This window comes from Macrotis lagotis, chromosome 4, assembly GCF_037893015.1.
Source record: "Macrotis lagotis isolate mMagLag1 chromosome 4, bilby.v1.9.chrom.fasta, whole genome shotgun sequence".
Taxonomy (NCBI): Eukaryota; Metazoa; Chordata; class Mammalia; order Peramelemorphia; family Peramelidae; genus Macrotis; species Macrotis lagotis.
The window spans coordinates 246,293,116-246,310,227 of record NC_133661.1 but is presented as its reverse complement, the minus strand read 5'-3'; the positions used below and the strand labels follow the sequence as shown (position 1 = coordinate 246,310,227).

Here is a 17,112-nt window from a genome sequence, read left to right as displayed (position 1 = left end):
GTCTGAGACCGGATTTGAACCCAGATACTCCTGACTCCAAGGCCAGTGCTTTATCCACTATGCCACCTAGCCACCCCCTGATTGACCAATATTGGAACAATTTTGAGATAAAAAATACATTTGAGATGTATAATTGTGAGAAAACTCCTTGAATCAATCTTTGATTCTGAATGGATTTCTAGTAAGCTTGGTTCTGATCTGTAGTTAAGATTCTCCAAGCAACAGGTAGAGATAATCTAGCTTCCCAGGCAAGCAGGGCTGGGTTCAAACAATTTAAAAGTTTTCTCACAATTGTCATGATTAAATAAAGTTTTTTTACAAGACAGAAACTGGACTTGACCCATAATCAAATAGAAAGGGAAATAAGCTAGAAGCCAGAATTGAGGATTTAGTCAGTGTGATTTACTAAATTCTTACAATTCCCACACTTGAGAAATGAAACATATCAGAGAAATTTGCTATAAAAAATGTGGTAGGACTCTTTCTTTGTTTATTTTTTCCATCAGTTTATATAAAATTAGAAATAATTGTTCTTTAAGTGGTTGGCAAAAATTTGTTCACAAGCTTACAGATCATTCTTGTTCTTGGGATTTTTTTTTCTTAGGGAGCTCATTTCTGACTTGTTCAGTTTTTTTTTTCCTGAGGTCATGTTATTTAACTATTCTATTTCCTCTTCTTTTAATCTGGCAAATTATATGCTTATAAATATTCATCCATATCATTTCTTTGAGTTTAATTGGTATAAATTTGGGCAAAATTGCTCCTAACATTTGCTTTAATTTCATCTTCATTTTTTAGTTTTGATACTGATCATTTTTTTCTTTTTAAAAAATCAATGGTTGAGGCAGATAAGTGATGCAGTAGATAGAGCACCAGCCCTGGAGACAGGAGGACCTGAGTTCAAATTTAGATTCAGATACTTAATAATTACCTAGCTATGTGAACTTGGGCAAGTCACTTAACCCTATTGCCTTGCCAAAAAAAAAGATCAATGGTTTATCTATTTTAAAATTTTTATAAAACCAATTCATAGTTTCATTTATTAGTTTAATTTTTTTTTTACTTTCAAATTTATTAATCTCTCTTTTGATTCTTAGAATATCTCTTTTGGTGTTAAGTTGGAGATTTTAAATTTGTTGCTTTTCAGTTATTTGCCCAATCCATTGATCTATTTTTCTTTTTTTAATTGATGCAAATGTTTACATACATAATTTTCCCCCTAAGCATTGTATTACCTGCATCATACCAATTTTGGTATGTGGTATGTTTTCTCATTGTTGTTATTCTCTTTAATGAAATTATTGATGGTGTCTATGATTTTTTTCTTTGACTCATTTATTCTTTAGCCTTAGATCATTTAGTTTTCAATTAATTTTTAATCTATGCTTATACAATCTTTATTGTATGTGATTTTATTGTATTTTGGTCTGAATAAGATACATTTAATATTTTTTCATTTATACATTTGTTTATGGGGTTTTTAATGCCCTAATACAGTCAATTTTTGTGAGGGTAGAGGATATATTACTTTCTGTTTCTATTCAAAATTCTCCAGAGGTCATTCAAATCTAATTTTTCTAAAATTCAGTTCTCAATGTCTTTCATATTATTTATGACTAGATTTATCTTGATCTAAGGATAAATTAATCTGCCTTACTAATATAGTTTTACTATTTCTTCCCATGATTAATTTAACTTTTCCTTTGAGAATTTGAATGCTTTGCCATTGAGACGTATATGTTCAGTATTCACATTAATTTATTGATTTTAGTATCTATTAGCAAAAATAGTCTCTTTGCTTAACTCTTTTAATTGGGCTCATTTTTGCTTTCTTTTTTGTCTGAGACCATGATTCCTACCCTGCCTTTCTTACTTCAGCAAACTAGATTCTGCTCCAGTTCCTTATTTTAATGCTATGTGTCTTATTCTGTTTCAAGTGTGTTTCTTCTAAACAAAGTATTGTTCAATTCTAGTTTCTAATCTTATCAGCTATCCTCTTCCATTTTATGGGTTAATTCATCCCATTCACATTCACAATTATAATTACTAATTGTGTGTTTCTCTCTATTCTATTTCTATGTGGGCTTCTCTTTTTTTACCTGTGCCTTCCTCAAAAGTCAGTTTTGATTTTGATCACCATCTCTCTCAATCTACCCTCCTTCTTATTATTCCTTCCCCTACACACTTTATCTTAGCCCCTTCTCCTCCTGTTTCCCTGTTGGGTAAGACAAATTTCTATACCTGACTGTATATAAACTCTTTCTTCCTTAACTACTTCAGATGAAAGTAAGTTCCAAGGGTTGTCTGCTCTCACAAACACATTTTTCCCCTTTATTGTATAAATTCTCCTTTGCATGCCTCTTTTAGGTAAGGTAATTTCCCCCTTCTTCCAGTTGTCTATATTCTTCACCTTTCCAATCTTCTTTTGAAATCATGTTAACATAATAGACTCAATCCATGCCCTCTATCTCTGTAGACTTTATCTAACTACCCTAATGATGATAACATTCTTAGGAGTTATAAGTATCATCTTCCTATAAAGGAATATTCACAATTTAACATTGCTAAATCCCTTGTGATTTCTCATTCATATTTACATTTTTTAATGCTTCCCTTGATTCTTGAGTTTTAATGTCAAATTTTCTATTCAACTCAGAAATGCTTAAACGTCTTCTACTTCATTATATTTATTTTATTTCTTTGTAGGATTATACTTAGTGTTACTGGGTAGGCAACTCTAACTCATTTGCCTTCCAGAAAAATAATATTCTAAGTCCTCAATTCCTTTTTTAGTAGTAGTTGTTAACTCTTGTGTGATCCTAACTATTGTTACATGTCATTTCTTTCTATCTGATTAAACTATTTTCTCCTTGATCTGGAAGCTCTGGTTATAATATTTTTGTGATTTTACATTTGTGTATTTCTTTAAGGAGGTAAATGGAGGATTCCTTCAATTTCTACTTTGTCCTCTGGTTCTAAGACATCTGGGCACTTTTCCTTTATAATTTCTATAAATTTGATGTCCATACTCTGTTTTCTCATCATGGTTTTTGGATAGCTCAATAATCCTAAAATTATTTCTTCTTAAACTATTTTGCAGGTCAATTGTCTTTCCTGGAATAGTTCATATTTTCTCCTACTTTTTTCATTCCTTTAACTTTGTTTTATTGTTTCTTGATGTCTCACAAAGTCATTAACTTTCAGTTGACCACTTCTAATATTTTTGTGTGTAAGGTAAAAAATGGGGTTAAGTGACTTATCCAAGGTAACATAGCAAGTAAGTATCAAATGTATGTGATTGGATTTGAACTCAAGTCCTCCTGACAAGTGTTTTATCCACTGCTCCACCCAGCTGCTCCTGACCACTTTTAATTTTTAAGTAGTTAATTTCTCCAGTGAGATTTTATATTTCTTACCACTTAGTCAATTTTGCTTTTAAGCAATTATTTTCCTCAGTAACTTTTGTGCCTCTATTTACCAAACTATTAATTCTTTTTTTTGTTTGTTTGGGGTTTTTTTAGGGTTTTTTTTTTTGCAAGGCAAATGGGGTTAAGTGGCTTGCCTAAGGCCACACAGCTAGGTAATTAGTAAGTCTGAGACCAGATTTGAACCCAGGTACTCCTGACTCCAGGGCCGGTGCTTTATCCACTGTGCCACCTAGCCACCCCCTGTTAATTCTTTTTTATACTTCTCTTACATGATTCTCATTTCTTTTGCCAATTTTTCCTCTACTATTTGTATTTGATTTTTTAAACATCATTTTTGCTCTTTTTTTAAAAAAAATTCTTATATTCTTCTATGAATGTTTCTTGGATTCAGGTTCAGTCTGCATTTTTCTTTGAAATTTTGCTTAAAGATGCTTTAAAGTCATTTACTGAGTTTTTGTCTTGAATTTTCCTGTCTCAATAATACCTTTTTATATCAGGTTTTTTTTGGTTACTGTTGTTTTTTGCTCATTTTTCCAGATTACCTCTTTAGACTTTATGTTAGAGTTGATATCTGTTGGTCTCCAATGGGAAAGATGACTGGTCTGAGTTTCTGACTTTTACAACCTTCTGTTTTCACAGTTCAGTTTGTGGTCCTGTCCACCATGCTATGATTTTGGAAGAGTTCTGCCTTTCTGCTCTGTGCAGACTCCTTTATGAGTGCAACCACTGTCTTCTACTCTGGAAGAGCTGCTATGTAGTGTTTGGTCCTACTTCCAGTGCTAGGATGGAGATCCCTGGGATCTTTCAGTTCTCTTACCATTTCTGGATACTGCAGCTTCTCCGTTGTCCACAATCCATGCTACTTCTGTAGCACTCAGTTTCTGTTGTCCACCCCCCACCTCAGTATCCACAGACCTTTCTTCCTAAGTTACCCTGGGCTGGAAAAATTATTTATTATGACTTTTCCTTAACTCTTTGCTTAGAATTCTGTTTGGTATTCTTTATAGTCATTTTGTAGGAAAGAGTTTGAGAGGTTTGCCAACTGTGACCTTTCACTGTACCATCTCAAGTCTACCCTTACCTGTATTTTTCCATACATTTAAGCATTTCTTTTCTGAAGTATCTTGGACTTGAAAAAATGATTTTTAACTGATTTTTTACATTTATTTCTATTGAAGTTCATCTTATTAGAATCAGTATATTATACTGGTCTATTAAGATCTATTTTTATCTGGTTTGTTATACAGCATGTTAGCTATTCATCTCAGCTTTGACTAATCTAAAAAATCTGATTAACATTCATATTTATGTTTTAATGCAAATCACTGATAAAAATTATAACAAGTAGGAGGCAACTAGGTGACACAGTGGATAGAGCACCAACCCTGAAGTCAGGAGGATCTGAGTCCTCATTCACTTGATATTTACTAGTTGTGTGACCCTGGGCAAGTCACTTAACCCCATTGCCCCATGAAAAAAACATAAAGAAGTGAAGGTTCAATCACAGATCCCTGGTATAACTCCACCAGAAATCTCCTGCCAAATTGATACTGAAATATTAAATCTTTGACTCTCACTCTTCAACCAGTTCCAAATTCCCCATCCTCCCCCTCTCTCTTCCAAGGTTAACATGGTATATTTATTAAATGCTTTTCCAAAAATAAAAACAGATAAACCAGACCTATATCACTTTTACCATCTGCCCATTAAAAAAGAAAATAATGTTAATCTGGCATGTCCTATCCTTGATAATACCATGCTGGCTCCGTAGTCACTGTTTCTTTTTCCAGGTATTTGTTTGCCAACCAGTTCTTTATTGACCATTTTAGAATTTTCCTAAGAGTTGACATCTAGCTTGTGGTTTCCTTCTGATATCCAAATTGGAAAAAATGGGATAACTCAGCCTCCTTGACTATTAAATAACCATCCTTTTCTCTTTTCCACGATACCATTTCTTCAGAATAATACCAGCTTTCATAGTGATTTGAAGATATGGTAGCCAGGAGCTAGACCATAAATTAATGTTTCCATATCTTGGAAGTGTTTTCCTCTCTCACATCTTTCCCACTCTCTCCTCCTCAGACCCCAGGTAAAATCATGTTCAGTTGGCCAATTGCTTACCTGGCTTCTGAGGGTTCTCTGCCTCACTTTGACCACCAGCACCCTAGTGGCTCTTGACTTGATTTCTCACCTGACTTCCAAATTCCACATCTATATCCTGAGCCTCAGTTTCCAAAAACCTAAGTCTAGTAGTCCTTTATTTTCTTCTCAACATTGTCTTACCTTTCCCAGTTTTGGCTTCTCCTTTTATCTGCAAAATATGCTGCTATCCATAGTTCTTGCATCTCACATACATACCCATTCAAGAAATAATAAATCCAGGAAAATCAAAGATTGCACAGAGAACTGATTTATTTCTTATGAGGTTTACATAACGACAGTAAAGAGCAGAGACTGAAGAGCTACTTCATCAGTAGAATAAGTGAATGAGGACAAAAACAAGGAGACAATATCAAGTTACAAGACAAACCTAGGGAAGGGAGGGGAAAATATCTGGAAATCTATAGCTTCTCTAATTGTTGTTTGCATTAATGAGCAAGGATTAAGAGGGAAAGGTATAACAGCTAGGAGCAAAGACAAGAACATGTGCAAGAGGGTACTAGAAACTGACCTGTCTCTTATTCATTGCTCTTAGGTGGGAGTCATAGCTTTGAAAGTCAAGCCTATAGATTTGAGAAAAGGTGAAAAGTGGGAAAGAGGGAGAGGGCAAGGAAGAGTCAGGGAGACAGAGAGAGAGGGAGGGAAGAAAAGGGAAAAGAGAAAACCAGAAAAGCCATCTCTCTTGAAAAATTATGACCCTGTCAAAATTCCAGTATTGGAAAGTCATTCCTTTGAATGTCCATTGCCCTCCTTCTGCCTCTGGAAGGGGAACAATACCTCAATATGAGCTGATATATCAGTTCACAATCTCCTCCAAGACAATAGGGAAGAGCTACTGTTTAAGCAATTAGTTGTAAGGATAGGAGCCCATTGGTTTGGCATACAGAAGATATGTGTTTGAAAGGGATGGGACATAGAAAGGAAAGAGAGAAAGAACTAGAGATAAAGTTTATCAACTTCCTAATTGAGTTGAGGTTTGGCATTCTTGGGGAAGATAAGCTACCATAGAGAAAGGTAACATAGACAGATGGATGGATAGAGGGAGCACTGGGTCGGCCCTAGCTTGGAGCTCTTAAATCTCTGCCTCTTGGGCACCCTCTAACCCTTCTCATCAATCTTTACTGAAGGGGTGGAGGGTGGGAGAGGAGGGGAGATATCTACGGAGAAAAATTCTTTCCATTCTTTGTTGATAGAAGTAGGAAAGGGAGGACATATAGAAACTGATTTTTAGTCTCATTGCACATTCTCTTAGGTTCTCAAGAAAGAACAAGAGATATTCAAATCTGAGAGAAAGAAATAGTGAAGGGAAGGAGATGGGGAGACTGGAGAATTTAACTAACATTGGAGAGAGAGTGAGCTTATTGGCCACCAGGAAGGGGAGATGCATTCATGATGTAGAAAGTGAGTGAACTTGGAGTATGGGGGCCTCCTACTCTCCATTCCAGCCACGGCTCATGGCCTGTACCACAGCCCCATAGAGCTGTGTCCATGCCTCCCTCATGGCTACATTGAAGGTTGAACCCAAGCACTCTTCCAGCATGTAAAGTAAGGACTCGCCCACTGTCTGCAAAGAAAAATAGCAAAATAGCATTTAGGACATTGGAAGAAAATTCTAGAACATATTTTCTTCACAATCCTATATATGATTGTGAGGGAATATTACTTTCCTATAAGAAATGATGAGCAGGATGCTCTCAGAAAAACCTGGAAAGATTTACATATACTGGGGGCGGCTAGGTGGCGTAGTGGATAAAGCACCAGCCCTGGAGTCAGGAGTACCTGGGTTCAAATACGGTCTCAGACACTTAATAATTACCTAGCTGTGTGGCCTTGGGCAAGCCACTTAACCCCATTTGCCTTGAAAAAACCTAAAAAAAAAATTTACATATACTGATACAAAGTAGAATGAGCAGACCCAGGTGAACATTGCATATAACAATAGCAATATTGAATGATGATCTCCTGTGAATAACTGCTATTCTCAGCAATACAATGATCCAAGGAAATTCTGAAGGACCTATGATCAAAGGTGATGTCCATCTCCGGAAAAAGAACTGGTAGAGCCTATATGCAGATCAAAGATACATTTTCTTTATCTTTTTTGAGGGGTTTTTTGGGGGAGGGGTCTGTGTTTTTGATGAGGAAAAAATGTTTTCCTAACAAAGACCATAATGAGCTAATTCTGTAAAAGATCCTGTCCTATTTAAGTCACTCCTCACTTCCTCCCCCTCCCTAGGAGAGTTCCCAAAGGGAACTCAGTCAGCTCCTTTGAAGGTGTAAATAAACTTTATGTCCCTCATAACTCTGGATCTTTACTCTATTCAACCCAAGACTTTTTTGCTGTCCAGGAAAAGCATTGACTCTGACTCCAACTCCAGAAGGTCTGGATTTGTGGTAAACCTGCACTAGTCAGCCCCTCCCACTTAGGAAGGGTTGGGGGTATTTTTGCCCAGATTCCTTTTCCTTGGGGACACCTGTCTGGGAAATTCTGCTGGACGCTGGCAGTAGTGAACTTCTCTCCATCACTGAGATACCAGTGGAGGTAAGATTCTACAATAATTAAGGTTACATCATCATGGAATAATCTCCCTCAATAGCAGGAGATTCCCCTTTGGGCTGTCTCTTGTGCAACTGGGAAAAACTTGATCTTCAGAATACTAAGAAGGGACCAGTTGAATATTTTTGTAGTACTGTCTGGCCTCAGTATGATACTAGAGGATCATGGAAATAGGTAGAAAATGATTTGTTTTGGGGTCTCTTCATTTTAATTCTGGAGTTATGCAATGGTTTTCTGTCCACGCAATTGATTTCCAATGAGCAACTTTGGTTCTTATTTCTGTGCTAACATTCCTCCATTCATTCCAGAACCACACAAAAAGGTAGCCAGAAATTGGTAAACATAGAGAAATCTCAATGGGGAAAGTAGCACTACTGTAGGTAAACTGGAAGCCAGTGGAAGTAGGGAAGTCCTTTGCTACATTTGGTTCTTATTTTTTGACCTTGTGAACTGTGTAGAGGTCTGAATAGCCTTCTTTGGTTCAGGTTTCACTGATTTCTGTCCTGGAAGAGCTTTAAGAAACTGTGTTGGGAGGCAGCTAGGCGGTGCAGTAGATATAACACCAGCTTTGGAGTCAGGAGGACCTGAGTTCAAATCCAGCCTCAGACACTTAATAATTGCCTGTGTGACCTTGGGCAAGTCACTTAATCCCATTGCCTTAAATTTTAAAAAATTTGAAATTTTTTTTAAAAAAAGACTTGCGGGGGGAGCTAGGTGGCACAGTGAATAGAGAATCAATCCTGGAGTCAAGAAGACCTGAGTTCAAATCCAGTCTCAGACATTTATAACTACTTAGCTGTGTGATTTTGGGCAAGTCACCCCATTGCCCTTCAAAGAAAATAAAAAAAGAAACTGAGATAGGTCATGTCTATAAAGCCCAACTTTAAATACCCCTCTTCTGACTCTTGGAATAGTTTTTTTCTCTTTATATTGCTGAAGCATCTTCTTTCATTGATTACTCAACATCTCAGACTATTGAGAATTAACTTTGGCTTCATGGTATCCTTTTCCAAGATGTTTTCACTGGTCTGATCCAGTGGAGGAAGATTCCTCCCTTCTTAGGCAGTAGTATTGAAATCTATATAACCAAAGTGTTGATTCTTATAGCTGTTTCCTTTTCAGTGACTTCCCCAGGGTCACAGAGCTAGTAAGTGTCTGAGGTTGGATTTGGATTCATGAAGATTAAAGCCCAGGATTCTCTCCACTGTACCATCGAGCTATCCCTGAGGTAGTTGGGGTAAAGTGACCTACCCAGGATCAGCACTGCCATTCAAATGGGAGTTTAAGCTGATTCAAGCTCTAAGGTTGGGGTTTTTTAAATTTTTTTGTTGTTGTTGTTGTTTTTGGTAAGGCAATGAGGTTAAGCAGCTTGCACAAAGCCACACAGCTAGGTGTCTGAGACCGGATTTGAACTCAGGTCCTCCTGACTCCAGGGCTGGTGCTCTATCCACTGTGCCACCTAGATGCCCCTAAGGTTGTTAATAGTATTTCCATTCCTATAGCAATCATTCTCACTCAAATTCTTTGAGATATCCAACGGTTTTCCACCTTGAACCCCAGAGATGCTTTCCTCTTTCCCACCCAGAATTATTTTCTCTTGTTCAATTTTGGTTCTAGTCTGTTTAATCTCTATAAGATTTGTCTCCTTCAGGCAATGCAACCCAACTAGCAGTCAGAGCTGGATACGTCCTTTGGATGTTGTCTCAGTCAGTTTCCAACTTCAGCTCCCTCTCAAACAACACCTGCTAGGCAAGGGACAGCCCTACACCCCCCCCTTCCAGCAGGAAGGGGTTCAGAAGGGGAGATCATCATCCCCAGCCCCAAAAGAATTTGGGTCATCTATTTGAGGGAAAATGATGAAAAAATGTTATGCTAACAAAGAGTTAAACTGATGAGTTAATTATAATCTTTGTTTTGAGCCCTATTTCAATACCATTTGAAGCACTTGGCCATAATGAACTAGTCCTGTGAAGAATCCTGCCCTACATAAGTCACTTCTCACTTCCTCCTTCAGGAGAGTTCCAGCTCATTTCTTTAGAGGGATAAATAAACTTTATATTCCTCATAACTCTGGGGTCATTGTCTCATGAATTCTTCAATCTACTCAGTCTGAAACTTCAACATTTTCTTTCGCAACATGACTTATTTGGAAATGTGTTTTGCATGACTATATATATATATATATATATATATAGAGAGAGAGAGAGAGAGAGAGAGAGAGGCAAATTGCTTGCCTTCTCAATAGGGGAGGGAGAGAGAGAGATTTTAGAAATCAAAATTTGAAAAATAGAATGTTAAAACTATTTTTATATGTAAATGGGAAAAATAAAATAATAAGTTAAAAAAGGGGGCTGAGGTTGGGCCCAGAGTCTTACCCAGAATATAAGCAGCTACCTTACCGAAAAGGAGCTGAGTTTCACACCAACTGCCTTGTGCTTCTTGCCCAGATTAGTAAGATATTCCTCCAAGGAGGACAAGTTCTCCACATGGGTCACTGCAGCATCAATCACCAGCATTACCTGCCAGAAGACCAAGGGAGAAAGACCTATATTTAAGAGAGCAAAGACAATCATCCCCTTAAGTGCCAGCATAGATGGTAATGCTCCTCTGGGGCCTAGAGGGAAGGGGAAAATGCACCCCCAATCTCTTCCTTTTAAGCAGCAGAAGTCCTCAAATGTAGGTACAGTAAATAAGGTGATCTGACTCCAGATCTTTCCTCTAGTTTTTCTTCAACTATAACATAGTAATTAGCTCAAGATTGTTATGAGGATCAGATCAGATATTTGTAAAGCAATCAGAACAGTAGACAGTTAATAAAGCATGTCTCCTTTTATTTTCTTCAAGCTTTCATTCTATGAAGAAATTCTGAGCCACAGATAATGTCTACTCTCATACCTCAGATGTTAGAAACCACCTGATGATCCCAAAGGTTTCTAGAAGGTGTTGATCAGTTGAAATTTTTGATAGAAACTGCCCAGTATGCAGAAAAGCTCAGCTTCTGCCCCAGTGCCTGAGCTTATACTGTGTAGTCAGATCATGAGTCTGATGCTAATTAAGTTGGTTAGCATTTGTTGTAAAACTAGAAACTTTAACTTCACCTGCTGGGAAAATCTCAAAGCTGTCCAAAGGCAAAGTCAAGGTTGTCTCACCCTAACTATGGCTCTGTGTCTTATGGAGTTTCTTAGATGCCTAATAAAAGGCAGGTGCTAGTAGAAGGCAACAAGAGGGTCTCAATTCCAATAAAGTCCTATAGCTCTAAATAAGACCCTCCAGAGCCAGAGATAGTAAATGACACAAGAAAATCCATATCAAGAAGATGCCTCTTCTCTGAAGATTTCAAAGCATTCAGTGAGCTTCATCTGGTAATTATTAAAGTGAGAGGATACTGAAGCCCATTGAGATGAATCACTTTGCCTAGGGTCTCTGAAGCCATTTGTGGAGTTTGCTATCACCCCTAACATTAGGGAGATAGTGTTTGGGAGGGAGACTGCTGGTCTTTAAGAGAAAGTCTTCTTTTCCTTTAGTGAATCAAGGGAGTTAGAGAAAAACTACTAAAGGTACTGGGTAGGCATAGCCAGAAGTCTGCTTCTTCCAGAGCTAAAGAATATTTTTTAAGTGCCTAAGAATGAATGTCCTTCACCCCACATGCCTAGTTCTCCCTAGGGGAACAACAGAGTTACTCTCCAGGGTCTCAAGTTTCCATAGCCCCCAGTGGGGCTAAAAAAAAAACTTGACCCCCCCCAACCCTCATCTTTCTTCCCTTTGCTTCTTACTTTCCGGATGTGATCCAGGAACTCAGGAGAAGAGAGACAGTCCTGGGGACTGGCGAACTGCCGGCAGTTATACTGAAAGAGGGGCAGTAGGTCTGGTTCCAAATCAAACAACCTGCAACAAATAAGGTTCACAGCTCTGTAACCTCTGTGCTTCAATCATTTTATTTGTAAAGTAGAAATGCTTAAGATGGAAGGGATATAAGAGATTAGCTGAACCAACATCTTCATATCCCTAAAGAAAAATAGAGGCCTGGAGAGGTTAGTTAACTTACCTAAAGTCATATAATTATTAAGTGGCAGAGAAGGGATTTAAACCCAGGATCTATGACTCCAAATCCCAAATTATTGAATCCCTCCTCATATAACTTATTAGTTTTGTGCAAGTCATTTCATCTCTTTCAAACTCAGTTCCTGATTTGTAAAATGAAGTTAATGTTGTGCTCATCTCATGAGATTGTTGTGAGGCTCAAATAAAATGATATATGTATCATGCTTTGCCAACTCTATAGCTCTATTAAAAATATAATCTATGATGGTCATGATGATGTCACCATCAACTGGATGTACTGTGAATTAGAAAAGGTTGGGGGAGTAGAAATTCAGAATATTCAAAGTCTAGCAGCTTTTTATCCCTCAGGCTCAACCATCTCATTAGGGTTATTGAGGACATCAGCAATGGCAAAGATTACATCAGCATCTAGTTAAATCTACTCAGGCTGGGACACCATATTCAAGTTGGAAACACCCTCTTGTCTTAGTTCCCTTGTTTTTACCCAGATCCCACCATTCTATTCTCACTGGCACTTTTCAGGGAAAGATGTCACTTGCTTCTTTCTCTTATTTCAGTTAGGAATTGTTATTATTGAGTTGTTTTAGTTATCTCCAATGCTCTAAGACTCCATTTGGGATTTTCTTGGCAAAGATACTGGAGTACCTCAGTTCATTTTACAGATGAGGAACTGAGGCAAACAAGGTTAAGTGACTTGTCCAGGATCACACAGCTAGTGTCTCAGGTGGAATTTGAATTCAGGTCCTCCTAATTCCAGGGCAACTCCTCTATTCACTGTGCCACCTAGCTGCTCATGAGCTGGGGAGCATCAGCACCTCATTTCTAACCTCAGCTTTTTCCCCTTTTTCTAGGAATATTTTCTTAATGCCTTTTTATACCACATTTACATTCTAATCAACACATACCAAACATCCCCCACCCCATATACCTTCATTATAGTATAGTCCTGGACCTAAAGTCAGAAAGAGCTGAGTTCATATTCTGCCTCAGACACTTCCTAGCTATGAGACCCTAAGCAGGTTAGGTAACTTTTGTGAACCTCAGTTCCCTCATCTGCAATACTAGAAGACTAGATGGCCTCTTAAATTCTCTTACAGCTCCAAAACTAAGGTCTGATTATCTCTACAACTCTCTCCTTTGTACTCTGGCAGATCTGCAAATAAGAAATCTCCACATATCCCAACAATGTCCTCAGGAATGATTCCATGGGTCTTCTGTCCCCTAAGTGTTCCTCACTTCCTTCCTAAAGAATCAGTAATTTGTAGAGAAAATGGTACATTGTCTATTTTCATGGTTTCTCCAATGCTTTCACCCTTAGACTCTCTGGGGTCAAACCATGGTTATGTCTTTTTTTCTAAAGCTTTCAAAGCACTCAGACCTCATCTGATTAAATGTGCTTTTCTCAGTTTATAATAAAGGGACACTGATTCACAGCAAGAGGAAATTGCCCCTAAAATCATACCACTCAGGTCTTCTTTAGGTCCCCTCTCCTAAATTCCTTTTACCAGCTGATAAAGGATTTCTTCAGCCCTGTATGCTCCACTCCTCATGCATCCTCCTTTCCTTACCCAATTAATAGTGAGGGTCTGACATCCTATGAGCATATGACAGGGAGGAATGATACCCCAAAGCAGAGTCCTTAAACCTTAAGCTCTTACTCCTTTTCAGAAGTGAGGAAATCAAGACAATTTCTCTCCTTCCAGTATCTCAGACCCTGAAATGGCTTAGAGATCATACTGCTGACCAAAAGCTGAAAGTCTTTCCTTCAGTGTAAACATTGAAGAAGGTATCGCCACCTAAGCAAGATAACTAGCTAAGTATTCCATCTTCCTAATCTTTTCACCCTAGTCTGAGAAATAATTGATCTTATCTGTAAAATGGCAGCAAAGCAGCAGCTTGACCAAGGGATGATAGGGTGGAGGGAAAAAATAGACACTTAAGACTTTTAACACCTATGTCATCTTTGATTTAAGGGAACCCCTCACTTTACCCAGGGGCCTAAAATGCCCAAAATTTGTATCATCCTAATTATCACCATGGTTTTTTTTTTCCCATTCCTTAAAATTCAAAAAGTTTTACAAATGCTAACATTGTTATCCTCATTTTATAGATGAGTAACCTGGAGTTGAGAAATTAAATGACTTGCCCAATGTCACACAACTGGTTAACTACAAGACTAACTTGAACTGATGTCATGGACTTGCAGTCCAGTGTTCTTTGCACTTTAATGGCGGAGTAGTGGCAATAAGATCCAGAAGGCACCATCCTGACAAGATGGTGTCATTCTTTAAAAAAACACCTGTTGGGGACAGCTCCTTTTTTGGGAAAATATTTCTTTTCTTCATTGAAGCTCATTCCCTTCCTTTTAGAGCAGAGAACTAAACAATATAGGAAGGGGGAAACCCTCCTTTCCCGGATGACACTATTTGCTTCCTTGAAGCTATGAGTTCTGTTCACAAATATCAAGTTTTCTTTACAAACTACAAACAAATCCTCTCCCGCAACAAAGCAGAGGCAGCCAAGCTTTCTTATAGCTCCATAGTTTCCAAGAGTTCTCTGTTTGATCTTAGAGGTTGCCTGCTTTTCTCAGGAAGTCTGAGTAACTCATCCATCTCCTTCCAGGAGGAGCTGAACAATACTGAGAGACCTTTAGTTAAGCTTTGGGCTCTGCAATCAATACCTAGAGGAATGAAGTGGAGGTAAAAGGGGTAAAAAGGAGGAATAAAAGGGAATGCAGAGGGCTGGGGGTCCTCCAGTTTATATTTCTTCTGAAGAAACTGATTTTCCAGAAGAATACAAGAACTGAAAATGTGTAAAGGACTCTAGATTTGCTTCATTTTCGGTCTTCTTCCCCTCTTGGAGGAAAGAAAGTTAATTTCCCCCAAATCCCCTGTATGAGAGAAAAAGTATTCCTCCAGGAGGAACATGTCTTCATTGGTGTAGAGGGGGAAAACATTGATCTGGAATCAGCGGGTCTGGTTGAATTTTGGTTTTGTTATCTACCAGTTCTGTGATCTTGGATGTCTCCCACATCTCGGGGCCTCAGAGCTTGAGATTTTTTGATCTTCCTTTGGATTAGCCTCATTTCCCTAGAGATGTGTAAGAATTGTTTTCCTGCCAACTGATGATTCTGGCCAAAATTAGCAACTGAAATGTCCAGTAAAACTCCTGCCCAAGTATCAGTAAACTAACCTGCCACAAGTCTCACTTCTCACCCTTCTTTCTGCTTCCTCCAACTCTATTCTCACCTACCGCCTAGCCCCAACATAGATTTTGTCTTGTTCCCTCCTCCTCTACCACACAGTACAATGTGGTAAGGAAAATTTGGATCCTGAGATTGAACCTTGTCTGAGCCCAGGCTGGGCTCCAGAGGGAATGAAATTCTCACTGGACTGAAGAAATGTAGATAGCAGCAGCTCCTGCCTTTCTGTCCTTTGGTCCCTCAGAGCTCAGCCCTTAACTCAGAAAAATCTTCATTGGCCTTTGGCAGAGCCAAGTCCATAACTTGGGGGGTTTGGGAGGAGAGATCAGTCGAACTTCTGGGATCCATATTCCTCTGCCCAGGGACAAGAGGTACTGAAATGATCTTCTCCCCTGGGTCAGGGTTTGGTGGGTAGGGAAGCTGCCTTGTCACAGACAATTAAGGCAATATTCAGATTAAAATGGTCAGAGCAGATGATGGGAGTTGAGCGGTGGGGGGGAGAGAAGCAGGACCATGAACCAGAATATCGACTGAAGAGATAGGCAGGGAAAGGAAGAGCAAAGAAAACACCCCACCCACTGTCACTATGCCACGCACACCTTCCATCCTCTGCTACCCACAGGTACCACCTGTTAGCAAAGTTACCCCAATGAAGGGTAAGAACTAAACAGAGAAGGCAAATCAATCCGAGATTTTCTCCCCTTCCCACACGAAGGTGACCCAAAGGGGAAAGATACAAAACCCCAGAGAGGCCAAAGACCTACTGCTCCACAGAACAGGATCCCACACGATGGAGGGGGAGACTGTCCATTTTCTCCCTCCCAGTCTCATCCCGAGGAAATAAACACTGCAGAGCTGAGACTAGCAGCGGCAGGGACGCATCCCAGGTTTGGGTCCATCATCATCCTGGATTTCTCCTCCACCTCCGGGGGAGCTCCGGACCGAGCCCGAGGCCAGAGGCCACGGAGCCGTGGCCCCCAGCGCTTCAGCCGGTCCCTCACCTGGTAAACAAGATCATCCCGTGCTGTAGGGGATCGCTGTTCACTTTCTGCCAGCTCTCTCGGATCAGCTCCTGCTCTGGGCCCGTTAGTCTCCGGGGCTCCATGGTCTCCTATCCGAAAGCTGCGAGCAGGAGCGACCAAAGCCCGACTGCCCCTCCCTGACAAGACCCCTTCCCTCGGGGCGAGTGAAGGCACAATTCCTCGGGCGCCCGGGCCAGCCCGAGGGATCTCCAAGCGCTCCGAGAGCCGCTCGGTCCTCTCCGCCCCGGTGGCCGCCGCTCGCCCCTGGACACTTTCCCAGCACGTGCAGTGCCGCCCTCCCCCCGAGCTCGCAGGATCCTGCCTCTGGCTTCCCTCGGGTGGGTTTAAATAGCCCAGCTTCCCGAGCCGGAGCTGCCGGAGGCCAAGGGAGGGCGAGCGAGGCGCTCCATCCCGCGCCTCGCCGGATGCGCTCGGGAACCGGGGGCTGCCTCCCCACTTCTCACAACTGTCCCCTCTTATTGGCTGAAGATGACTTCCTGTCTCCCCCTGGCGCTCTGTCCCCAGCAGCAAGCTGGCTCTGCTGACCCCCTGGTCCTGCCTGCCTGGATGCCCAGAGCCCACCGCAGAGCCCGCAGGGGACACCTGCAGCTGCTCTCCCTTCACTTTCCCTGGAGACAGCCTCTGGCTCTGCAGCTTCCGACAGTAGCATCCCCCACCCCC

General features: G+C 40.0%; 1 protein-coding gene across 1 annotated transcript; it reads right to left on the bottom strand.

Annotated features, from left to right (window-relative positions):
* Positions 1 to 5,831: 5,831 nt before the first annotated feature.
* On the bottom strand, positions 5,832 to 16,537 carry NGB (neuroglobin). Its single transcript, XM_074235652.1, has 4 exons — positions 16,411 to 16,537; positions 11,919 to 12,030; positions 10,545 to 10,664; positions 5,832 to 7,152 (listed from the first exon to the last, which is right to left on the bottom strand). Exons 1-4 carry the CDS (start codon positions 16,512 to 16,514, stop codon positions 7,018 to 7,020), a joined length of 471 nt encoding a protein of 156 aa, XP_074091753.1. The 5' UTR covers positions 16,515 to 16,537; the 3' UTR covers positions 5,832 to 7,017.
* Between the last annotated feature and the right edge of the window lie 575 nt (positions 16,538 to 17,112).

What these genes read in the sequence shown, in the direction of transcription:
- NGB (XM_074235652.1), bottom strand. Translation starts at nt 16,514, where the DNA reads ATGGAGCCCCGGAGACTAACGGGCCCAGAGCAGGAGCTGATCCGAGAG. An exon ending in TCCTGGATCACATCCGGAAA is followed by an intron (nt 10,665 to 11,918) that starts GTAAGAAGCAAA and finishes GTCTTCTGGCAG; the next exon opens with GTAATGCTGGTGATTGATGC. An exon ending in TGAAACTCAGCTCCTTTTCG is followed by an intron (nt 7,153 to 10,544) that starts GTAAGGTAGCTG and finishes TTTTCTTTGCAG; the next exon opens with ACAGTGGGCGAGTCCTTACT.